The sequence below is a fragment of the Balaenoptera musculus genome, chromosome 2, assembly GCF_009873245.2.
Source record: "Balaenoptera musculus isolate JJ_BM4_2016_0621 chromosome 2, mBalMus1.pri.v3, whole genome shotgun sequence".
NCBI classification, from domain to species: Eukaryota; Metazoa; Chordata; class Mammalia; order Artiodactyla; family Balaenopteridae; genus Balaenoptera; species Balaenoptera musculus.
In genome coordinates, this window is record NC_045786.1 from 67,099,677 (window position 1) to 67,126,372 (window position 26,696).

General features: G+C 37.7%; 1 protein-coding gene across 6 annotated transcripts in view; it reads left to right on the top strand.

Moving 5' to 3' along the window:
- Window positions 1-26,696, top strand: part of AAGAB (alpha and gamma adaptin binding protein) — an 87,993-nt gene that overhangs the window by 17,616 nt on the left and 43,681 nt on the right. For all 6 annotated transcript variants that reach the window (XM_036843593.1, XM_036843592.1, XM_036843595.1 and 3 more), the window contains exons 2-5: window positions 12,000-12,190; window positions 12,327-12,423; window positions 12,774-12,863; window positions 23,048-23,131. In XM_036843593.1, coding sequence (XP_036699488.1) covers window positions 12,000-12,190; window positions 12,327-12,423; window positions 12,774-12,863; window positions 23,048-23,131 — 462 coding nt within the window. The remainder of the gene's footprint in view (window positions 1-11,999; window positions 12,191-12,326; window positions 12,424-12,773; window positions 12,864-23,047; window positions 23,132-26,696) is intronic.

Genomic DNA, 26,696 nt, shown 5'->3' on the forward strand with positions numbered 1-26,696 from the left:
TAGGCCCATAGGTTAGTTTTGGCTGTGACCGTTAGACACTTGAGTGTGATCTAGCTCAAACACTAAATATTGTAACATGTAACGCACCACAGTAGAGTAGGAAAGAATGCTGGTGACCTGAATTCTGTTTTAGGCTCTGCTCCTATTAGGCAAGTGGCTTCTTTTTTCTGGCCCTCAGTTTTCTTATCTGTGAAATGAGTGAATTATACTGACTGATCTTCGGAAACTCTTAGCCATGTGCACCAGCATTTGAGTGATTTTTGCTTTAATTTGGAAAAGAATAAACTTGTTAAATGTTTGAAACCAAATATAAAGGATGAGGAAGAAAAGCTATATTTAGTGTAGACATTTACATTTTTAAAATTAAACTCTACATTATGATGTTGATGATAAGAACTAGATGAGCCAATCTTCACTTTTCTCTCTCTAGTTCTAATATGGCACAGGTGTGATAATAAAGCCCACATGCAGCCTCACTGAAAGTATCTGATTAGACATAAAATGTTAAAAAAATCTGATAAGTAAATTGACCTATCAAATTGTTTTAGGCAGCACAAAGAATGAAAACAAAACAAAACAAAAAACCACCGAGCTGCTAAAACTTTGAAAGGTAAAATTTATTTTCCCAATTTATTGGTTCTATTCTCATTTGGATTTAGAGAAAAAAGAAAGAAATAGCTTCTTTGTATGTGTTAAGTAGATATCTTCTCACTTGAAAACCAAGGACAGTATGTAATTGAAATTTTAGGAGCTCTGAGTAACACATTGGTTTATCCTCTTGTATTCTAGACATTGATTAATAAAATGAACCATCCTTAATGGATCCAAATATTCTGAATTGCAGTTTGTAAGTAAATATATGACATCTTCATTGATTTAAGTTAGTTAAAGACATTGATTTGAAAAAAGCGTAACCCACATTTTATTCCAGTTTCTAACAATACAACCAACCTAGGAAATATCAAGAACTGGCTGTGGTGCTGGTAGGAGTACTGGTTCCGTGCTCCTTCTGCTTTCCCCTTAAAAGCAGTGAGTTCATTGTTGTACTCTTTGTGCTCCTCCCTTAAAAAAAAAGTCAATTCATTATTTTAAAAAATTACCCGTGAATGAAGACTGATTCCATGTGGTGGCTCCTCCTACCCTTAAAAAAGAAATCAGTTTATACATTTTTTGCTACTCTCCTTGGTTCAGTTTTCCTTCTTCCATATGTGCTTTTATCAGCATATTGCTATGCCACCTGCTTGAAGTTTGAAACGTTAGCTTTGGATGCAACATAGACTTTAATCTGAGTTTTTTTTTTTTTTCCTATGAGACATTTACATGAAAGCAGAATCTTTGATTTTAATAACTTATGTGTTCTTCCTGGTTATTTCTTACCTGAGCTCCATTATGAGGGACACTGCAGCTGGCTGCTATGGGATTGATTGATAATTAATAAAAGACTATAACTTAAGGTAGAAATTAAGCAGAAAGAACTACTGATTTCTTAAAGAGACAAGGTAAACTCAGATTTTCAAATATTGGCACAGACCTGTTAATTTAAGAGTAACAATTCTGGTTTTGGTGAAAAATTTTAGGAAGTTAGTTTCAAAATGGGCCTTATGTCAAAGGTAAAGTCTTAAATTTATTTGAAATTTAATTTTTTGGTTAAAAAAGAGGTTTTAGGGAGTTCCCTGGTGGTGCAGTGGTTAAGAATCCGCCTGCCAATGCAGGGGACACGGGTTTGAGCGCCAGTCTGGGAAGATCCCGCATGCCACGGAGCAATTGGGCCCGTGCGCCACAACTACTGAGCCTGTGCTCTAGAGCCCGCGAGCCACAACTACTGAGCCCACGTGCCACAACTACTGAAGCCCGCGTGCGTAGAGCCCGTTCTCTGCAACAAGAGAAGCCACTGCAATGAGAAGCCTGCGTACCACAGCGAAGAGTAACCCCTGCTCGCCGCAACTATAGAAAGCCCACGCACAACAACGAGGACCCAACACAGCCCAAAAATATATATATAAATAAATAAAATTAAAAAAAAAAAAGGTTTTATTTTCAGCAGACCAGTTTTTTTTTTTTTAACGTCTTTATTGGAGTATAATTGCTTTACAATGGTGTGTTAGTTTCTGCTTTATAACAAAGTGAATCAGCTATACATATACATATATCCCCATATCTCCTCCCTTTTGCGTCTCCCTCCCACCCTCCCTATCCCACCCCTCTAGGTGGTCACAAAGCACCGAGCTGATCTCCCTGTGCTCTGCGGCTGCTTCCCACTAGCTATCTATTTTACAGTTGGTAGTATATATAAGTCCATGACACTCTCTCACTTCGTCCCAGCTTACCCTTCCCCCTCCTCATGTCCTCAGGTCCATTCTCTACATTATTCCTATCCTGTCCCTAGGTTCTTCAGAACCTTTTTTTTTTTTTTTGGATTCCATATATATGTATTAGCATACGGTGTTTGTTTTTCTCTTTCTGACTTCACTCTGTATGACAGACTGTAGGTCCATCCACCTCACTACAAATAACTCAATTTCATTTCTTTTTATGGCTGAGTAATATTCCATTGTATATATGTGCCACATCTTCTTTATCCATTCATCTGTCACTGGACACTTAGGTTGCTTCCATATCCTGGCTATTGTAAATAGAGCTGCAGTGAACATTGTGGTACATGACTCTTTTTGAATTATGGTTTTCTCAGGGTATATGCCCAGTAGTGGGATTGCTGGGTCGTATAGTAGTTCTATTTTTAGTTTTTTAAGGAACCTCCATACTGTTCTGCATAGTGGCTGTATCAATTTACATTCCCACCAACAGTGCAAGAGGGTTCCCTTTTCTCCACACCCACTCCAGCATTTATTGTTTGTAGATTTTTTGATGATGGCCATTCTGACTGGTGTGAGGTGATACCTCATTGTAGTTTGTTCTTTTAATTTTTGAATTTTATTTATTTTTTTATACAGCAGGTCCTTATTAGTCATCAGTTTTATACACATCAGTGTATACATATCAATCCCAATCTCCCAATTCAGCACACCAGCATCCCCACCTCACCGCAGCTTTCCCCCCTTGGTGTCCATACGTTTGTTCTCTACATCTGTGTCTCAACTTCTGCCCTGCAAACCAGTTCATCTGTACCATTTTTCTAGGTTGCACATACATGCGTTAATATACGGTATTTGTTTATCTCTTTCTGAATTACTTCCCTCTGTATGGCAGCCTCTAGATCCATCCACGTCTCAACAAATGACCCAATTTTGTTCCTTTTTATGGCTGAGGAATATTCCATTTTATATATGTACCACATCTTCTTTATCCATTCGTCTGTTGATGGGCATTTAGGTTGCTTCCATGACCTGGCTGTTGTAAATAGTGCTGCAGTGAACATTGAGGTGCATGTGTCTTTTTGAATTATGGTTTTCTCTGGGTATATGCCCAGTAGTGGGATTGCTGGATCATATGATAATTCTATTTTTAGTTTTTTAAGGAACCTCCATACTGTTCTCCATAGTGGCTGTATCACTTTACATTCCCACCAACAGTGCAAGAGGGTTCCCTTTTCTCTGCACCCTCTCCAGCATTTGTTGTTTGTAGATTTTCTGATGATGCCCATTCTAACTGGTGTGAGGTAATACCCCATTGTAGTTTTGATTTGCATTTCTCTAATAATTAGTGATGTTGAGCAGCTTTTCATGTGCTTCTTGGCCATCTGTATGTCTTCTTTGGAGAAATGTCTATTTAGGTCTTCTGCCCATTTTTGGATTGGGTGGTTTGTGATATTGAGTACCATGAGCTGTTTATATATTTTGGAGATTAATCCTTTGTCAGTTGCTTCATTTGCAAATATTTTCTCCCATTCTGAGGGTTGTCTTTTCGTCTTGTTTATGGTTTCCTTTGCTGTGCAAAAGCTTTTAAGTTTCATTAGGTCCCATTTGTTTATTTTTGTTTTTATTTCCATTACTCTAGGAGGTGGATCAAAAAAGAACTTGCTGTGATTTATGTCAAAGAGTGTTCTCCCTATGTTTTCCTCTAAGAGTTTTATAGTGCCCAGTCTTACATTTAGGTCTCTAATCATTTAGGTCTCTAATTTTGAGTTTATTTTTGTGTATGGTGTTAGGGAGTGTTCTAAGTTCATTCTTTTACATGTAGCTGTCCAGTTTTCCCAATACCACTTATTGAAGAGACTGTCTTTTCTCCATTGTATATGCTTGCCTCCTTTGCCATAGATTAGTTGACCATAGGTGCGTGGGTTTATCTCTGGGCTTTCTATCTTGTTCCATTGATCTGTGTTTCTGTTTTTGTGCCAGTACCATATTGTCTTGATGACTGTAGCTTTGTAGTATAGTCTGAAGTCAGGGAGTCTGATTCCTCCAGGTCCGTTTTTTTCCCTCAAGACTGCTTTGGCTATTCGGGGTCTTTTGTGTCTCCATACAAATTTTAAGATTTTTTGTTCTAGTTCTGTAAAAAATGCCATTGGTAATTTGATAGGGATTACATTGAATCTGTAGATTGCTTTCGGTAGTATAGTCATTTTCACAGTATTGATTCTTCCAATCCAAGAACATGGTATATCTCTCCACCTGTTGGTATCATCTTTAATTTCTTTCAGCATTGTCTTATAGTTTTCTGCATACAGGTCTTTTGTCTCCCTAGGTAGGTTTTTTCCTAGGTATTTTATTCTTTTTGTTGCAGTGGTAAATGGGAGTGTTTCCTTAATTTCTCTTTCAGATTTTTCATCATTAGTGTATAGGAATACAAGAGATTTCTGTGCATGAATTTTGTATCCTGCAACTTTACCAAATTCATTGATTAGCTCTAGTAGTTTTCTGGTGGCATTTTTAGGATCCTCAATGTATAGTATCATGTCATCTGCAAACAGTGACAGTGTTACTTCTTTTCCAATTTGTATTCCTTTTATTTCTTTTTCTTCTCTGATTGCCGTGGCTAGGACTTCCAAAACTATGTTGAATAATAGTGGTGAGAGTGGACATCCTTGTCTTGTTCCTGACCTTAGAGGAAATGCTTTCAGTTTTTCACCATTGAGAATGATGTTAGCTGTGAGTTTGTCGTATATGGCCTTTATTATGTTGAGGTAGGTTCCCTCTATGCCCACTTTCTGGAGAGTTTTTATCATAAATGAGTGTTGAATTTTGTCAAAAGCTTTTTCTGCATCTATTGAGATGATCATATGGTTTTTATTCTTCAATTTGTTAATATGGTGTATCACATTGATTGATTTGCATATATTGAAGAATCCTTGCATCCCTGGGATAAATCCCACTTAATCATGGTGTATGATCCTTTTAATGTGTTGTCGGATTCTGTTTGCTAGTATTTTGTTGAGGATTTTTGCATCTATATTCATCAGTGATATTGTTCTGTAATTTTCTTTTTTTGTAGTTTTTTTGTCTGGTTTGGCTATCAGGGTGATGGTGGCCTCATAGAATGAGTTTGGGAGTGTGCCTTCCTCTGCAATTTTTTGGAAGAGTTTGAGAAGGATGGGTGTTAACTTTTCTCTAAATGTTTGATAGAATTCACCTGTGAAGCCGTCTGGTCCTGGACTTTTGTTTGTTGGAAGATTTTTAATCACAGTTTCAATTTCATTACTTGTGATTGGTCTGTTCATATTTTCTGTTTCTTCCTGGTTCAGTCTTGGTAGGTTATACCTTTCTAAGAAATTGTCCATTTCTCCAGGTTGTCCATTTTATTGTCATAGAGTTGCTTCTAGTAGTCTCTTTGGATGCTTTGTATTTCTACGGTGTCTGTTGTAACTTCTCCTTTTTCATTTCTAATTTCATTGATTTGAGTCCTCTCCCTCTTTTTCTTGATGAGTCTGGCTAAAGGTTTATCAATTTTGTTTATCTTCTCAAAGAACCAGCTTTTAGTTTTATTGATTTTTGCTGTTGTTTTCTTTGTTTCTATTTCATTTATTTCTGCTCTGATCTTTATGATTTCTTTCCTTCTGCTAACTTTGGGTTTTGTTTGTTCTTCTTTCTCTAGTTCCTTTAGGTGTAAGGTTAAATTGTTTATTTGAGATTTTTCTTCTTTGTTGACTTAGGCTTGTATAGCTATAAACTTCCTTCTTAGAACTGCTTTTGCTGCATCCCGTAGGTTTTGGATCGTCGTGTTTTCATTGTCATTTGTCTCTAGGTATTTTTCGATTTCCTCTTTGATTTCTTCAGTGATCTCTTGGTTATTTAGTAACGTATTGTTTAGCCTCCATGTGTTTGTGTTTTTTACGTTTTTTTCCCTGTAATTGATTTCTAATCTCATAGCGTTGTGGTCAGAAAAGATGCTTGATATGATTTCAATTTTCTTAAATTTACTGAGGCTTGATTTGTTACCCAAGATGTAATCTATCCTGGAGAATGTTCCGTGCACACTTGAGAAGAAAGTGTAATCTGCTGTTTTGGATGGAGTGTCCTATAAATATTAATTAAATCTATCTAGTCTATTGTGTTATTTAAAGCTTCCATTTCCTTATTTTCATTTTGGATGATCTGTTCATTGGTGCAAGTGAGGTGTTAAAGTCCCCCACTTTTATTGTGTTACCGTCAATTTCCTCTTTTATAGCTGTTAGCAGTTGCCTTATGTGTTGAGGTGCTCTTATGTTGTGTGCACATATATTTATAATTGTTATATCTTCTTGGATCGATCCCTTGATCATTGTGTAGTGTCCTTCCTTGTCTCTTGTAACATTCTTTATTTTAAAGTCTATTTTATCTGATATGAGTATTGCAACTCCAGCTTTCTTTTGATTTCCATTTGCATGGAATACCTTTTTCCATCCCCTCACTTTCAGTCTGTATGTGTCCCTAGGTCTGAAGTGGGTCTCTTGTAGACAGCATATATGTGGGTCTTGTTTTTGTATCCATTCAGCGATCCTGTGTCTTTTGGTTGGAGCATTTAATCCATTCACGTTTAACCTAATTATCAATATGTATGTTGGTATGACCATTTTCTTAATTGTTTTGGGTTCGTTTTTGTAAGTCCTTTTCTTCTCTTGTGTTTCCCACTTAGAGAAGTTCCTTTAGCATTTGTTGTAGAGCTGGTTTGGTGATGCTGAATTCTCTTAGCTTTTGTTTGTCTGTAAAGCTTTTGATTTCTCCATCAAATCTGAATGAGATCCTTGCCGGGTAGAGTAATCTTGGTTGTAGGTTCTTCCCTTTCATCACTTTAAGTATATCATGCCACTCCCTTCTGGCTTGTAGAGTTTCTGCTGAGAAATCAGCTGTTAACCTTATGGGAGTTCCCTTGTATGTTGTTTGTTGTTTTTCCCTTGCTGCTTTCAATAATTTTTCTTTGTGTTTAATTTTTGCCATTTGATTACTATGTGTCTCAGCATGTTTCTCCTTGGGTTTATCCTGTATGGGACTCTCTGCACTTCCTGGAGTTGACTGACTATTTCCTTTCCTATATTAGGGAAATTTTCAACTCTAAGCTCTTAAAATATTTTCTCAGTCCCTTTCTTTTTCTCTTCTTCTTCTGGGACCCCTATAAATTGAATGTTGGTGCGTTTAATGTTGTCCCAGAGGTCTCTAAGACTGTCCTCAATTCTTTTCATTCTTTTATCTTTATTCTGCTCTGCAGTAGTTATTTCCACTATTTTATCTTCCAGGTCACTTATGCATCTTCTGCCTCAGTTATTCTGGTATTGATTCCTTCTACAGAATTTTTATTTCATTGATTGTGATGTTCATCATTGTTTGTTTGCTCTTTAGTTCTTCTACGTCCTTGTTAAACGTTTCTTGTATTTTCTCCATTCTATTTCCAAGATTTTGGATCATCTTTACTATCATTACTCTGAATTCTTTTTCAGGTAGACTGCCTATTTCCTCTTCATTTGTTTGGTCTGATGGGTTTTTACCTTACTCCTTCATCTGCTGTGTGCTTCTCTGTCTTCTCATTTTGCTTCATTTACTGTGTTTGGGGTCTCCTTTTTGCAGGCCACAGGTTCGTGGTTCCTGTTGTTTTTGGTGTCTACCCCCAGTGACTAAGGTTGGTTCAGTGGGTTGTGTAGGCTTCCTGGTGGAGGGGACTAGTGCCTGTGTTCTGGTGGATGAGGTTGGATCTTGTCTTTCTGGTGGGCAGGACTGTGTCCGGTGGCATGTTTTGGGGTGTCTGTGACCTTATGAATTTAGGCAGCCTCTCTGCTAATGAATGGGGTTGTGTTCCTGTCTTGCTAGTTGTTTGGCATAGGGTGTCCAGCACTGTAGCTTGCTGGTTGTTGAGTGGAGCTGGGTCTTAGCATTGAGATGGAGATCTCTGGGAGAGCTTTCGCCGTTTGATATTACGTGGATCCGGGAGGTCTCTGGTGGACCAATGTCCTAAACGTGGCTCTCCCACCTCAGAGAGACAGGCCTGACACCCAGCCGGAGCACCAAGACCCTGTCAGCCACATGGTTCAGAAAAAAAGGGAGAAAAAAAGAAAGAAAGAAAGAAAAAAATAAAATAAAATAAAGCTATTTAAAAAAATAAAAAATAGTTATTAAAACTTAAAAAATTCAAAAGTAATTTAAAAAAAGAAAGAAAGAAAGAAGAGAGCAACCAAACAAAAAAACAATCCACCAATGGTAACAAGTGCTAAAAACTATATTTAAAAAAAAAACAAAAACGGACAGACAGAATCCTAGGACAAATGGTAAAAGCAAAGCTATACCATCAAAATCACACAAAGAAGCGTACACATACACACTCACAGAAAGAGAAAAAGGAAAAATATATATATATCGAGATACGTGGGGAGTTTCTTGCCTTTCGGGATGTCTGAGGTCTTCTGCCAGCATTCAGTAGGTGTTCTGTAGGAGTTGTTCCCCATGTAGTTGTATTTCTGATATATTTGTGGGGAGGAAGGTGATCTCCATGTCTTACTCCTCCGACATCTTGAAAGTCTCCTCCAGACCAGTTCTTCTTAATAACCACATGATGAAAGTTTACCAATGAAAAAAATGCACATGTGCACATACACATTTTATATATTATATGTCATTCCTAGTAATTTTTAAAAATTTTTAATATTTATTTACTTATTTTTGGCTGCATTGGGTCTCAGCAATGGCACAGGGGATCCTTTGCTCTGGCATGCAGGCTTCTGTCTAGTTGTGGCACGTGGGTTCCAGAGGGCATGGGCTTACCGTTGCAGCTTGCAGGCTCAGTAGCTGTGGCATGCAGGCCTAGCTGCTCCCTGGCGTGTGGGACCCTAGTTCTCCAACTAGGGATCGAACCTGCATCCCCTGCATTGGAAGGCGGACTCCTAACCACTGGACCACCAGGGAAGTCCCTTCCTAGCAGTTTGAGATTAAATAATTCCTGCATATATTTTTGTTGAGCAGAAACTATGGCAACATTCCAAATATATAATCCTAGCTCTGGAATTTAAAATTTAACTTCTAGTTTTCTGTGTTTTGCTAATTGTGAGTTTGAGGAATATTAAAAAAATTTTTTAAACTATTGGTGTATAGTTGATTTATAATGTGTTAATTTCTGCTGTACAGCAATGTCATTCAGTTATACATATATATACATTCTTTATCATATTCTTTCCCATTATGGTTTATCACAGAATATTGAATATAGTTCCTTGTGCTATACAGTAGGACCTTGTTGTTTATTCATCCTGTATAGTATAATAGTTTGCACCTGCTAACCCCAAACTCCCAATCCTTCCTTCCCCCACTCCCCTCCCCCTTGGCAACCGCAAGTCTGTTCTCTGTCTGAGTCTGTTTTTGTTTCATAGGTTTGTTCATTTGTGTTGTATTTTAGATTCCACATATAAGTGGTATCATATGGTATTTGTCTTTCCTTTTCTGACTTACTTCACTTAGTATGATAATCTCTAGTTGCATCCATGTTGCTGCAAATGGCATTATTTCATTTTTTAAAAATGGTTGAATAGTATTCCATTGTATATATATATGTACCACATCTTCTTTATCCATTCATCTGTCGATGGACATTTAGGTTGTTTCCATGTCTTGGCTATTGTGAATACTGCTGCTATGAACATAGGGATGCATGTATCTTTTCAAATTATAGTTTTGTCCAGATATATGCCTAGGAGTGGAATTGCTGGATTATATAGTAATTCTATTTTTAGTTTTCTGAGGAACCTCCATACTGTTTTCCACAGTGGCTGCACCAACTCACATTCCCACCAACAGTGTAAGAATGTTCCCTTTTCTCCACACCCTCTCACTATTTGTAATTTGTGGACTTTTTAATGATGGCCATTCTGACTGGTGTGAGGTGGTACCTCATTACAGTTTTGATTTGCATTTCTCTTATAATTGGCGATGTTGAGCATCTTTTCATGTGCCTACTGGCCATCTGTATGTCTTCTTTGGAGAAATGTCTGTTTAGGTCTTCTGCCCATTTTATGATTGGGTTGTTTGTTGTTTTGTTATTGAGTTGTATGAGCTGTTTGTGTATTTGGGAAATTAAGCCCTTGTCAGTCACGTGATTTGCAAATATTTTCTCCCAGTCCACAGGCTGTCTTCTTGTTTTGTTTATGGTTTTCTTTGCTGTGCAAAAGCTTGTAAGTTTGATTAGCTCCATTTGTTTATTTTTGCTTTTATATCTGTTCCCTTGAGAGACTGACCTAAGAAAACATTGGTACGATTTATGTCAGAATGTTTTGCCTATGTTCTCTTCTAGGAATTTTATGGTGTCATGTCTTACTTTAAGTCTTTAAGCCATTTTGAGTTTATTTTTGTGTATGGTGTGAGGGTGTGTTCTAACTTCATTGATTTGCATGCAGCTGTCCCACTTTCCCAGTACTAGTTGCTGAAGTGAATGTCTTTTCTCCATTGTATATTCTTGCCTTCTTTGTCAAAGATTAATTGACCGTAGTTGTGTGGGTTTATTTCTGTGCTCTCTATTCTGTTTCATTAATCCATGTCTGTTTTTGTGCCAGTACCATGCTGTTTTGATTACTGTAGTTTTGTAGTATTGTCTGAAGTCTAGGAGGGTTATGCCTCCTGCTGTGTTCTTTTTCGTGAGGAATATTTTATATGTTCATCTTAGTATGCGTTAAAAAGGAGTTTGTGGCCGTTTGGCTGTATGTTCTTATTATAACCCCAGTTAGTGGCATGTCATTTTACTTCTCTAAGCTAATTTTCCACATCTGTGTAAAATGGAGGTTATGGTTATGGATGTGAGAGATGGGAGTTCGGGTTAGAACAATTTCTGATGTCTCTTCAAGTTCTAAATATTGTATGACATTATGGAAGCAAAATGCTCCAGTGGTTCCATGACCACATCTATGTTTATTCATCATTGACTTGGTTATTTACTGTTAAGAATTTCACCCAGTTATACCCATGTTGCACATGGATTTCTGAAACATTTGGTTCTTTCCTAAACCATTCTTTCCTAAATCATTTAATTTGCTTGGCTTTCTATATTAAAATTTGCCAGAAGTGTCTTTGTCAACAAGAATTTGAGTTGGCTTTCACAGAATCTGAAGAAGGCTGAATATATATAAATGGAATGGGGTCATTTATCAGTATCCATTCTTTTATTTCATTAGTTGAATTAATGTGTCAACATTTGGCCCAGGGACTGTGTGTAACCGTTTTGTTACTGGTTTAGCTTTGCTGCTATCTTCTTTTAGCTTGCAGTAAGTACAAAATAGTTACAAATTCTTGACTATTCTCACAGTCTTCCAGCTTCCATGAAATATGTAAGCAATAAAATAAATGTAGCTGGTTTTCTTTCTCTTCTGTTTGCTCTTTACTGGGTATTTGGTTAGATGACTGTTTTGTTCTCTATTACTATCTAATCTAGTCACAATAGTTTTTATGTTCTTAAAGAAAAAAGCCAATTAATTGAATTAAATTATGTCACCATTACTTTTATAATCAAATGATCAGAGAAGGAAAATATCCTAATTAATCAGAGGCCCTTTGAAATCCTTGCATAAAAAGAATTATTAATCTGGTATCTTACTGAGAAAATTGACCATTGTATATTGGTTTTGTACTTTCCATGGTAATATTGTGTCATTTATTTAGATATCCTTGGAACAGAAGATCTTATTGTGGAAGTGACTGCCAACGATGCCGTGAGGTTTTATCCCTGGACCATTGATAATAAATACTATTCAGCAGATATCAATCTGTGTGTGGTGCCAAACAAATTTCTCGTCACTGCAGAGATTGCAGAGTCTGTCCAAGCATTTGTGGTTTACTTTGACAGCACACAAGTAAGATTCTGTTTTCCATGGACCTTGAATAAGAAATTATTTTGTGCTTTGTTTTTTTTAACCTTGCATTTTCTGTGAGTTCTCTTAATGTCTCTTTTTCTGTTTTTGTTTCTATGTTTCTTTCTCCTCCCTCTAGAAATCTGGTCTCGATAGTGTTTCCTCCTGGCTTCCACTGGCAGAAGCATGGTTACCTGAGGTGATGATCTTGGTTTGCGATAGAGTGTCTGAAAATGGTAAGGAACTCCAGTGGGATTGTAGGTGGTACGTACGTTACATTTGCCATTCCTTGGTAAACAATACATTGGTTTCCTTAACTTAGAACAGTATATCTTGTGTGATTTTATTACCTTACAAAAATATTTTCAGCTATTTCTCTTTGGAATCTTGCAATATTTACATTTTACTTTTTAAGAACGGACACTTGGGGTTTGAGAAATCATTTTCCTTATATTAATTTATTTTGTATGCCTTTAGAATAACATTGACATTAAAGGTATCACTTTGAGATTGTGGAGAGTATTGCAGCAATATTCATGTTTTATTTTATTTTTGCTTATAAAGAATCTTTTGTGTGTTATTTTAGGTGTAAACCGACAGAAGGCTCAAGAGTGGTGTATCAAACATGGCTTTGAATTAGTAGAACTTAGTCCAGAAGAGTTGCCTGAGGAGGATGGTAAGTATTTATGTGTCAGGAGAAAGCATGGCATTTGGATTCAGATATGAGCGATTATTTTAATTCAGGGAAGAAGAATCAAAATGATATTCAAAACACATTTTTCACTAGCTCTTTGAAAAGATTTGTGCAGAATCCATTGATGCGGTCTGTTAATTGAATAATCCATTTATTTGGTTTTACCACCCATTTTAGGACTTTTGAAATGTTTGTTTTTCTTATGGATAAAGGTAGAGATTTCTACCTTAAATCTTAGTCATTTCCTCAGTCTCTTATCCTTTCTCTGCTGCCAAAAAAGGAGGGTTTGATCTATATTCATAAACAGTTAAAGTTTATGTTTCTTATTTTGAATTCCTAGTAACCTGAGGTTGAATTCCCAGGAACCCTAGGGAACATGTCAATACTATTTGTATGTCTTTTGGATATTTGAAACCACAAATAGGCCCAGAATGCGCACCCCCGGGGTAACTTTGCACTTACCTGTCTTTACTATACTTTGGACCTTCTATTTATTCCCCCTCTTTTTCCCCCTTCCCACATTCCTCTTCTCATCTTTTCTTCCAAGTACAAGTATGCTAGCTGCTGTGGAATCTACCAAGATAAGATGGGTTTTGGCCCACCAAAACCTTATAATCTGGTATAAGAGATGAAACAGGTATACAAATAATTGAATTACCAAGTGGAACATCGTAAGTATTATAAAAAATATGTATATTGGTGTTATGGTGTTTCAGAGACGGAAGAGGTTATTTATCTTCAGAAGTTCAGAGAACGCATTGGTACATGAAATCTCACATGTCAGCCGCTCCATGGGGAAGAAATGGAGAAGGTACTGGACTTATAGGACTGGTAGCAAGATGCCAGTTGTTGTAAAAGACGTTCTAAGTAGGGCAGCCAACATGAATTAAAGTGCATAGAGAGGCTAAAAGTAATCATTACGTGAAACCTATATTTTTTTAAAAAAGAAATTAAGAAACACTTTTCTATATCCTGGCTTATTTAGAAGTTTTGCAAATGTTGTTACCTTCAGGAATAAAGCACTGCCTGAGAAGAAGAGGACAAAAATGAAAGAAAAAGGCTGATTTTTCTCCCTGTACATTTTTAAGAATATTGAAAATTAATAAGTATAATTTCTCTTCCATGTTTTTCTAGGACTCCTTAAACTTGTTCCTGTTTTGTGTATGTGAGCATGTGTGTGATTCCTTACTTCTGGCACTAGAATGTTCTCTTCTTCCTGTTGTCCTTGAGGGTCAACATTTGAGTCATTTATTTTATCTGTTTTTATTTTGGAATCTCTGCTCCTTTATACCACTGTGCTTCTCCTTGCCCCTGTCTGAATAGTGTTCTTGTATTAATTCAGCTTAATCTTTTATTTTAAATTATTCAATCTTGTTCCTTTATTATGATTTTGTGTCTTGTATATAAGACTCTTTTTTCTTTTTTGGCCATGCCACACAGCTTGTGGGATCTTAGTTTCCCAACCAGGGATCAAACCGGGGCCCATGGCAGTGAGAATGTGGAGTCCTTACCACTGGAGTGCCAGGGAATTCCCTAATTCAGCTTAACCTTAAAATAGATTTCAACATATCATCTTTATGTAAGTTAACTAAAACCTTCCTAGAATGTTTTAACGCAAACTGTTCCCAAGCCATATACCCTCGTCCTTTATTGGCATGTGTTATTCAAACATCAATATGAGACTTTATGCTTCTTTGTATTAAATTCAACTTATTGATTCTAGCTCTTTATTTCAGATCATATTTTTGGTTCCTGGTTATATCATCTGAAGTATTAGTTATTCTTTCAAGAATTGAATCATTCATAGTTAAGATAAACATAGCTTTTATTTCTTCATTTAAACACTGATGGTGATAAACTCATCTTTGTAGAGTATTTTCAGTTTAACCCTTCGCATATTTCTGTTAGGTTGGTAGGATGGTATTCTTTAAATGATTCATCAGTTCATGAGTTGCTGTGTCTTTCAGGCACCATGTTAGTTTAGGTAGTGAGAATAGGTAGTGAGTGAGAACTCAGTGAGACATGACTCCTGCCTTCAAAGAGTTTTCAGTCTAGAGGGGAAGGTTACACCAGTAAATTATTAGTTCCAGTGCATCTTTTCTATGGGAGAGGTGTACATAGTGGTGTCATCCCCACTTTTGTTTGAGACTAGCATGAGTGATTTGCCCTTAATCGAATAGCTAATAAGTTGTAGAGCCTGGGTTCACATTAAGATCTTCTGACTTCTAATTCTGTGCTCTTCCTTTTAAACCACCCAGGACTGGGCCAGGCCACTAGAGACAGGATCTGTATGGACTGTGCTCCGTAAACTCTTAGGAGACTTTTCTCTTTAAACCACATGAAAACTATTTCTGCTGTTATTTTCCATATGCAGTCTTACAATACTCATTAGCTGAAGGATTTCCATTTCCTTTGCACACCCTCATATCTATTGATACATTGTAGCTAAGAATACCACGTTATTATTGGTATACTAACTGGGATTACTGCCCTGTTATTTTGAGTAGTATCAATTAAAGTCCAGAAGCAAAATAGTACCCATACTAAACTAATTAAGTTGTGTAATTGATGGAAACCTAACATTTTCAGGAGAATATGAGTGGATTCCATTCATGAGGTAATGGGGTTGACTTTACTGTATAAACCTTTTATACTGTGTATTTATTTAATTGTTTTAGTTTCTAGAATATTCTTTTTTCAAATTGAAGTATAGTTGATTTACAATGTTGTGTTAATTTCTGCTGTACAGCAAAGTGATTCAGTTATACATGTATGTATACATATATATATACATTCTTTTTTATATTCTTTTCCATTATGGAAAATATCTCAGGATATTGAATATAGTTCCCTGTGCTATACAGTAGGACCTTGTTGTTTGTTCATTCTGTAGTAATGGTTTGCATCTACTAACCCAAACTCCCAGTCCATCCCTCCCCTACCCCTGTGCCCCTTTGTCAACCACAAGTCTGTTCTGTATGTCTATGAGTCAGTTTCTGTTTTGTAGATAGGTTCATTTGTGCCATATTTTATTTTTAAATTTTTTTTATTTTTATAAATTATTTATTTTTTTTGGCTGTGTTTGGTCTTCATTGCTGTGCGTGGGCTTTCTCTAGTTGTGGCGAGTGGGGGCTACTCTTCATTGTGGTGCGCGGGCTTCTCATTGTGGTGGCTTCTCTTGTTGCAGAGTACGGGCTCTAGGCGTGTGGGCTTCAGTAGTTGTGGAGCGCAGGCTTCAGTAGTTGTGGCTTGCGGGCTCTAGAGCGCAGGCTCAGTAGTTGGGGTGCACGGGCTTAGTTGCTCTGTGGCATGTGGGATCTTCCCGGACCAGGGCTCGAACCCATGTCGCCTGCATTGGCAGGCAGATTCTTAACCGTTGCACCACCAGGGAAATCTCTGCCATATTTTAGATTCCGCATGTAAATGATATCATGTAGTATTTGTCTTTCTCTTTCTGATTTACTTCATTTAGTATGATAATCTGTAGTTGCATCCATGTTGCTGCAAATGGCATTATTTCGTTCTTTTTTATGTCTGAGTGGTATTCCATTGTATACATGTACCACATCCTCTTTATCCATTCATCTGTTGATGGACATTTAAGTTGTTTTCATGTTTTGGCTATTGTGAACAGTGCTGCTGTGAACATAGGGGTGCATGTATCTTTTTGAATTATAGTTTTGTCCAGGTATATTCCCAGGAGTGGGATTGCTGGATCATATAGTAATTCTATTTTTAGTTTTCTGAGGGACCTACATACTGTTTTCCATAGTAGCTGTACCAACTTACATTCCCACCAGCAGTGTAGGAGGGTTCCCTTTTCTCCACATCCTCTCCAGCATTTGTTATTTGTAGAGTTTTTAATGATGGCCATTCTGACTGGTGTAAGGTGATACCTCATTGTAGTTTTGATTTGCATTTCTCTAATAATTGGTGATGTTGAGCATCTTTTCATGTGCCTACTGGCTATCTGTATGTCTTCTTTGGAGAAATGTCTGTTTAGGTCTTCTGCTCATTTTCGATTGGGTTGTTTGTTTTTTTGTTGTTGAGTTGTACGAACTGTTTATATATTTTGGAGATTAAGCCCTTGTCTCTTGCATCATTTGCAAATATTTTCTCCCATTCCGTAGGTTGTCTTTTCATTTTTTCTATGGTTTCCTTTGCTGTGCAAAAGCTTGTAAGTTTGATTAGGTCCCATTTATTTAATTTTGTTTTTATTTCTATTGCCTTGGAGACTGACCTAAGAAAACATTGGTACAATTTATGTCAGAGAATGTTTTGCCTATGTTCTCTTCTAGGATTTTTATGGTGTCATGTCTTATATTTAAGTCTTTAAGCCATTTTGAGTTTATTTTTGTGTATGGTGTGAGGGTGTGTTCTAACTTCATTGATTTGTATGCAGCTGTCCAACTTTCCCTGTACTATTTGCTGAAGTGAATGTCTTTTCTCCATTGTATATTCTTGCCTTGTTTGTCAAACATTAATTGACCATAGTTGTGTGGGTTCATTTCTATGCTCTCTGTTCTGTTTCATTGATCTGTATGCCTGTTTTTGTACCAATACCACACTGTTTTGATTACTGTAGCTTTTTAGTATTTTCTGAAGTCTGGGAGAGTTATGCCTCCTGCTTTGTTGCCTTTCCTCAGGATTGCTCTAGCAATCCTGGGTCTTTTATGGTTCCATAATAAGATTTTGGATTATTTGTTCTAGTTCTGTGAAAAATGTCATGGGTAATTTGATAGGGATCACATTAAATCTGTAAATTGCTTTGGGTAGTATTGCCATGTTAACAATATTAATTTATCCAAGAGCATGGGATATCTTTCCCATCGCTTTGAATCCTCTTTTATTTCCTTTATTAATGTTTTATAGTTCTCAGCGTATAAGTCTTTCACCTCCTTGGTAAGGTTTATTCCTAGGTTTTTTTTTTTTTTTTTGGTGCAATTTTAAAAGGAATTTTTTTTTACATTCCCTTTCTGATATTTCATTGTTAGTGTAAAGGAATGCAACTGATTTCTGAATGTTAATCTTGTATCCTGCTACTTTGCTGAATTCATTTATTATATCTAGTAGTTTTTGTGTGGAGTTCTTAGGTTTTGCTATATATAGTATCATGTCATCTGCATATAGTGACAATTTTATCTCTTCCCTTCCAATTTGGATACATTTTCTTTTTCGTATCTGATTGCTGTGGCTAGGACTTCCAATATTATGTTGAATAGAAGTGGTGAGACTGGGCATCCTTGTTCCAGATTTTAGAGGGAAGGATTTCAGCTTTTCATCATTGAGTATATTGGCTGTGGGTTTGTCATAAGTAACTTTTATTGTGTTGAGATATGTTCCCTTTATGCCCACTTTGGTAGGAGTTTTTATCATTAATGGATGTTGATTTTGTCACGTGGTTTTTCTGCATCTGTTGAGATGATCATGTGGTTTTTGTCTTTTCTTTTGTTGATGTGGTGTATCACATTGATTTGCATATGTTGAACCATCCTTATGAACTTAGGATGAATCCCACTTGGTCATGGTGTATGATCTTTTAAATATTTTGTTGCATTCAGTTTGCTAATACTTTGTTGAGAATTTTTGCTTCTGTATTCCTCAAAGATACTGGCCTGTAATTTTCTTTTTTGGTGGTATCTTTGTCTGGTTTTGGTATCAGGGTGATAGTGGCTTCATAGAATGTCTTCGGGAGTGTTCCCTCCTCTTCAGTCCTTTGGAAGAGTTTGAGGATTGGTAAAAGTTCTTTGTATGTTTGGTAAAATTCACCTGTGAAGCCCATCTGGTCCTGGATTTTTGTTTGTAGGGAGTTTTTTTTTTTCTTTCTTTCTTTTAATTACAGATTCGATTTCACTTCTAATGATAGGTCTTTTCAAATTATCTGTTATATTTCTTCTTGATTAAATTTTGATGGGCTGTATGTTTCTAGAAACTTGTTCATTTCTTCTAGGTTGTTGAATTTGTTGGCATATAATTGTTCATAGTATTCTCTTATGGTTGTTCTGTATTTCTGCAGTCTTGGTTGATATTTCTCCTTTTTCATTTCTTATTTTGTTTATTTGGGTTCTCTCTCTTTTCTTTGTGGTGAGTCTGGCTACTCACCACAAAGAAAAGTTTGTCAATTTTGTTTACCCTTTCAAAGAACCAGCTCTTCATTTTATTGATTTTTTTTCTTTTTTTTTTTTTTATATTGATAGTTTTTTTCTATTTTGGGTTCTCTCTCTTTTCTTTGTGGTGAATCTGGCTCTATTGTTTGGTGCCCCAGTATGTCATCAGTCCTAGAGAATATTACATGTGCACTTGAAAAGAATGTGTATTCTGGGTTTTTTGAATATGATGTCCTGAAAATATCAATTAAGTCTAACTGTTCTATTGTATAATTTAGGATATCTGTTGCCTTATTGATTTTGTCTAGAAGATCTGTCCATTGATGTGGGTGGGGTGTTAAAGTTGCCTACTATTATTGTATTCCCATCAATTTCTCCTTTTATGTCTGTTAGTATTTGTTTCATGTATTTGGGTTTTCCTGTATTAGGTGCATATATGTTGACGAGTGAAAATCCTCTCCTTTTATTGATCCTTTTGTCATTATATAGTGTCCTTCTTTATCTTTCTTTATGGCCTTTGTTTTAAAGTCTATTTTGTCTGACATGAGTATTGCGACCCTCACTCTCTTGTCATTTCCGTTTGCATGATATGTCTTTTTTTCCATCCCCTCACTTTCAATCTGTGTGTGTCCTTTGCCCTAAAGTGGGTGCCTTGTAGGCAGCATATTGTACTTTCTTGTTTTTTATCCAGTCTGCCACTCTGTCTTTTGATTGGCGCACTTAGTCCGTTGACGTTTAAGGTAATTATTGATAAATATGTATTTATTGGCATTTTAAACCTTGTTTTCCAGTTGATGCTGTGTTTCTTGTTTGTCCCTTTCTTTTTCTTTTTTGTTTTTCATTTTGGGGTTTGATGATTTTCTTTTATTTTATGCTTGTGTTCTCTTCTTTTTGGTTTTTGTGAATCTATTGTATGTTTTTGATTTGTGGTTACCCTGTTTTTCAAGTATGTTAACTCCTTACTATATCTGCTTGCTTTAGACTGACAGTCATATAGGCTCAAATGCATTCTAAAAAAAAGAATCTACATTTTCTTACTCTCCTCCCCCACATTTTATGATTTTGATGTCCTCTTTTATATCTTTATGTTTATCCGTTTGCTGTTCCTTGTGTTTATCATCTCTTTCACAATCTGATTAAAAAAAATTTTTTTTTTCCATCTGTATTTACTGGCTTATTTAAGTGATTTACTTTCCAGTTGTGATTTCCTCTTTCCTATATCTTCTTGCTTCTTTTCAAATTAGAGAAGACCTTTGAATATTTCTTTTAGGTTAAGTTTAGTATCGCTGTATTCTTTTAATTTTTGCTTGTCTGACAAATTCTTTATCTCTCCTTCTATTCTAAATGATAATCTTGCTGGGTAGAGCATTGTAGATTGCAGATTTTTCCCTTTCAAGATTTTGAATATGTTTTTCTACTCCCTTCTGGCCTGTGGTGCTTCTGTAGAGAAATCATCTGATAGCCTTATGGGGGTTCCCTTGTAATTAACTCTTTGTTTTTCTCTTGCTGCCTTTAGAATCCTCTCTTTATGTTTAACTTCTGCCATTTCGATTGTAATATGTCTTGGTGTAGGTCTGTTTGGGTTCATTTTGTTCGTGACCTTCTGTGCTTTCTGTATCTGGATAACTGTTTCCTTTTTTAGGTTTGGGAAATTTTCAGGCATAATTTCTTCAAATACCTTTTCAATCTCCTTTTCTCTTTCTTCTCCTTCTGGAATCCCTGTTATGCATAGAGTGGCATGCTTTATATTATCCCGTGGGTCTTTTTATATTGTTTTCATTTTTTTTTCATTTGGCTTTCTGTCTGCTGTTCTGATTGGGTGATTTTCATTATTTTATCTTCCAGGTCACTTATTCGTTCTTCTGCATTATTCATTCTTCTAGTCATTGCCTTTAGCTCAGCTTTAATCTCGGGAAATGAATTTTCTAATTTTTCTTGGCTCCTTCTTATAGTTTCTAGTTTCTTTTTACAGTACTCTGCATTTCTTTTGATAGCCTTTCTTAATTCCTTTGGTATTTTCATTACCTCCTTTTTGAACTCAGTGTGTATTACACTGAAGAGGTCTGTTTCGTTGTTTATTCTTTTAGGGGGATTCTCTTGGTCTTTTAACTGGGAGTGGTTTCTCTGCTTTTTCATTTCATGTATATTTCTCTTACTCTGTGAGTTTAGGAAAAACAGTTACCTACTGTGATCTTGGAAGGCTATGTATATGCAGGAGCATCCCTGTGTAGCTTGTGTGGGTTTAATGTTTTTGGTGCAAGGGCTGCTTTTCATATGGATGCCTTCTGCATCTTTTCTCAGCATGTGCTGGCTGTTAGCCCCTTGATAGGGGGTGTGCAGATGCTGCAGCTCTTGTGCGCTCCCTATCAAGGGGATAACAGCCAGCAATGGCAGCTGTGGCTGGTGCCCACTCCCAGGGCCCATGGCGGCGGCTCATGTGTGCTTCTGGATCCCACAATGGTGGGGGCAGCAATTGGCGCCTGCTCCTGGATCTCTCAGTGGCTGTGGCGGCTCATGCCTGCCCTCAGAGCTCGTGTAGGCTGTGTCCTGTCACGTGATACCATGCGCGTGGGGAAAGAGGCTCCTAAAGTGGTCCTGCCCCTCCCCTTGCATGCCTCCCAACAGTGGCACCTTACCTCTATGGCGGGCCCAGGCTTCTTCCATGTACACCCTTGGTTGTGGCCATACCACACTCCAGCTCCTTCAGGCTATCTCCATGCAGCCAACCCCATTCCTCTCCCTGGGTTTGACCTCCAAAGCTCCAGCACCCAGCCCCCGCCTGCACCGACGGATGCACGTCTCAGGCTGGGGAGTGCAGGGCGGCCATACTGACTGTCTGTGTAGGTCTCCCTCCATTTTGCCTTCTGCAGCTAGTTGCTGCACTTTCCTCCAAGGCTCCGAAGCTCCCCCTCTATCCTGGCTGATCTCCCTGCCAATGAGGGGACTTCCTAGGGTGTGGGAACCTTTCCTCTTTCACAGCTCCCTCCCAGGGGTTCAGGTCCTGTCCTGATTCCTTTCTCTCTTTCTCTTTTTTTTCTTCTTCTTTTGTCCTACGCAGTAACATGGAGATTTTCTTGTCCTTTCAGAAGTCTGAGGTCTTCTGCCAGTGTTCAGTAGTTGTTCTGTGAGAATCGTTCCACCTGTAGATATATATATATATATATATATATTTTTAAATTATTTATTTATTTATTTATTTTTGGCTGTGTTGGGTCTTCGTTTCTGTGCAAGGGCTTTCTCTAGTTGCGGCGAGCGGGGGCCACTCTTCATCACGGTGCGCGGGCCTCTCACTGTCGCGGCCTCTCTTGTTGCGGGGCACAGGTTCCAGACGCGCAGGCTCAGTAGTTGTGGCTCATGGGCCTAATTGCTCTGCAGCATGTGGGATCTTCCCAGACCAGGGCGTGAACCCGTGTCCCCTGCATTGGCAGGCAGATTCTCAACCACTGTGCCACCAGGGAAGCCCCTGTAGATATATTTTTGATGTATTTGTTGAAGGAGGTGAGCTCCACGTCTTACTCCTCTGCCATCTTGATTGCTCTGCAGTTTCTAGAATATTCTTATCAGGAGCTCTAAGCTTTGTATTTCCTTAATTTTTTCCCTTTTTTACTTAAGTTACAATGTGAAGTAACAACTAAATGAGCAAGATAATTAAGCCACAGTTGTTTAAAAATGTGGCTTGTGGGCTGTATATACATATACGGTCAGCCCTCTGTATCCAAGGGTTCTGCCTCCATGGATTCAACCAACAGCAGACTGAAATATTTGGAAGAAAAATTCCAGAAAATTGCAAAAAATTTAAATAGTATTTGGTATTTTAAGTATTTAAGAGATGATTTAAAGTATATGGGAGGAAAAAAAAATGGGATGATGTGGGTAGATTATATACGAATACTATGCCATTTTATATAAGGAGCTTGAGCATCTGCAGATTTTGGTATCCACAGTGGGGAGGGGGGTCCTAGAGCTATTCCCTCGTGAATATTTAGGGATGAGTGTGTATATATATATGTGTATGTATAAGTGAGTGTAGAAATATATATATTTTTCCTCCCTGATTAGATGACTTCCCAGAATCTACAGGAGTAAAGCGAATTGTTCAAGCCTTGAATGCCAATGTCTGGTCCAATGTAGTGATGAAGAATGGTAAGTAACTTGGGACTAAAAGTCCTGAGGAGCTTTTTCCTCCTGTTCCTTGTAAGTTTGAAATTATTTGATTATATGTGGAAGCATTAGGATTATATGAAATCTGTGGATTTGTTCAAGTTTAAGTCCCCAGTTGAAGAGAGAGCCAAAAGAAACATTTCTAAGAATTTAAGATATATGTTTAATAGTTAACAAGAATTTAGAACTTGCCTATAACATGCCTGGCATTGTCTTTGGCTTTGAGAAATACCCCCAAAATTGTAAAACATAAATCCTAGCCTTAAGGAGCTCATAATCCAGCTGAGGAATCAAAGTGTACACTTTTAAAATGCTATGTAACTGTGCAAGGCAGTCTTTGATGAGCACAGAATGACTGATGCAAGTAGCAAAGGCAGAGAGGCCAGAGATGTGGCCTTTACTATGGGCTTGAGTACAGAGAGAGAGTTTCAAGGCAAAAGCGGGTCTTGGCAGTCGTCTTCACAGGATGGTCTAGATTTGGGTTGGTGAAGTGGGAGAGTGGCAAACAGTAGAGGAAGCATGGCATCAAGAATAATGGTTGTATGTTCTAGGGTCACTAGGAGTCTCTCACCTAGCAGTTGGAGATAGCTTAGGAGACAGGCCTGTATTCGAGGCAGGAGAATCTGGGCTTTTTCTGATAGGAAGTGGTGAGTCATTAGAGATTTCTTTTCTTTTGAATTTTCTTTTATGTTTTATATAGCAGGTTCTTACTAGTTATCTATTTTATACATATTAGTGTATATAGATCAATCCCAATCTCCCAATTCATCCCCCACCCCCCGCTTTCCCCCTTGGTGTCCGTCCATACGTGTGTCCTCTACATCTGTGTCTCTATTTCTGCCTTGTAAACCGGTTCATCTGTACCATTTTTCTAGATTCCACATATATGCGTTAATATACGATATTTTTTTTTCTCTTTCTGACTTACTTCACTCTGTATGACAGTCTCTAGGTCCATCCACATCTCTACAAATGACTCGATTTTGTTCCTTTCTATGGCTGAGTAATATTCCATTGTATATATGTACCACATCTTCTTTATCCATTCTTCTGTCGATGGGCATTTACGTTGCTTTCATGACCTGGTTATTGTAAATAGTGCTGCAGTGAACATTGGGGTGCATGTGTCTTTTTTTTAATATATATAAATTTATTTATTTATTTATTTATTTATGGCTGTGTTGGGTCTTCGTTTCTGTGCGAGGGCTTTCTCTAGTTGTGGCAAGCGGGGACCACTCTTCATCGTGGTGCACGGGCCTCTCACTGTCGCGGCCTCTTGTTGCGGAGCACAGGCTCCAGACGCGCAGACTCAGTAGTTGTGGCACACGGGCCTAGTTGCTCTGCGGCATGTGGGATCTTCCCAGACCAGGGCTCGAACCCGTGTACCCTGCATTGGCAGGCAGACTCTCAACCACTGTGCCACCAGGGAAGCCCGCATGTGTCTTTTTGAATTATGGTTTTCCCAGTGTATATGCCCAGTAGTGGGATTGCTGGGTCATACCTCCATACTGATCTCCATAGTGGCTGTATCACTTTACATTTCCACCAACAGTGCAAGAGGGTTCCCTTTTCTCCACACCCTCTCCAGCATTTGTTGTTTGTAGATTTTCTCGTGAAGCCCATTCTAACAGGTGTGAGGTGATACCTCATTGTAGTTTTGTTTTGTTTTGTTTTGTTTTGTTTTGTTTTTAATTTTTAAATTTATTTATTTATTTTTATGGCTGTGTTGGGTCTTTGTTTCTGTGCGAGGGCCCTCTCCAGTTGTGGCAAGCGGGGGCCACTCTTACATCGCGGTGCGCGTGCCTCTCACTATCGCGGCCTCTCTTGTTGTGGAGCACAGGCTCCAGACGCGCAGGCCCAGTAATTGTGGCTCACGGGCCCAGTTGCTCTGCGGCATGTGGGATCCTCCCAGACCAGGGCTCGAACCCGTGTCCCCTGCATTGGCAGGCAGATTCTCAACCACTGCGCCACCAGGGAAGCCCCTCATTGTAGTTTTGATATGCATTTCTCTAATAATTAGTGATGTTGAGCAGCTTTTCATGTGCCTCTTGGCCATCTGTATGTCTTCTTTGGAGAAATGTCTATTTAGGTCTTCTACCCATTTTTGGATTGGGTGGTTTGTGATATTGAGTACCATGAGCTGTTTATATATTTTGGAGATTAATCCTTTGTCAGTTGCTTCATTTGCAAATATTTTCTCCCATCCTGAGGGTTGTCTTTTCATCTTGTTTATACTTTCCTTTGCTGTGCAAAAGCTTTTAAGTTTCATTAGGTCCCATTTGTTTATTTCTGTTTTTATTTCCATTACTCTAGGAGGTGGATTAAAAAGATCTTGCTGTGATTTATATCAAAGAGTGTTCTTCCTATGTTATCCTCTAAGAGTTTTATAGTGTCCGGTGCTCTAATCCATTTTGAGTTTATTTTTGTGTATGGTGTTAGGGAGTGTTCTAATTTCATTCTTTTACATGTAGCTGTCCAGTTTTCCCAGCACCACTTATTGAACAGGCTGTCTTTTCTCCGTTGTATATCCTTGCCTCCTTTGTCATAGATTAGTTGATCATAGGTGCGTGAGTTTATCTCTGGGCTTTCTATCCTGTTCCATTGATCTATATTTCTGTTTTTGTGTTGATACCATATTGTCTTGATTACTGTAACTTCGTAGTATAGTTTGAAGTCAGGGAGTCTGATTCCTCCAGCTCCGTTCTTTTCTCTCAAGATTGCTTTGGCTATTCGGGGTCTTTTGTGTCTCCATACAAATTTTAAGATTTTTTGTTCTAGTTCTGTAAAAAATGCCATTGGTAAATTGATAGGGATTGCACTGAGTCTGTAGATTGCGTTGGGTAGTATAGTCATTTTCACAGTAATGATTCTTCCAATCCGAGAACATGGTATATCTCTCCATCTGTTGGTGTCATCTTTGATTTCTTTCATCATTGTCTTATAGTTTTCTGAGTACAGGTCGTTTACCTCCTTAGGTAGGTTTATTCCTAGGTATTTTATTCTTTTTGTTGCAGTGGTGAATGGGATTGTTTCCTTAATTTCTCTTTCTGTTCTTTCGTTGTTAGTATATAGGAATGCAAGAGATTTCTGTGCATGAATTTTGTATCCTGCAACTTTACCAAATTCATTGATTAGCTCTAGTAGTTTTCTGGTGGCATCTTTAGGATACTCTATAATAGTATCATGTCATCTGCAAACAGTGACAGTTTTACTTCTTCTTTTCCAATTTGTATTCCTTTTATTTCTTTTTCTTCTCTGATTGCCAAGGCTAGGACTTCCAAAACTATGTTGAATAATAGTGGTGAGAGTGGACATCGTTGTCTTGTTCCTGATCTTAGAGGAAATGCTTTCAGTTTTTCACCATTGAGAATGATGTTTGCTGTGGGTTTGTCGTATATGATTTTTATTATGTTGAGGTAGGTTCCCTCTATGCCCACTTTCTGGAGAGTTTTTATCATAAATGGGTGTTGATTTTTGTCAAAAGCTTTTTCTGCATCTATTGAGATGACCATATGGTTTTTATTCTTTAATTTGTTAATATGGTGTA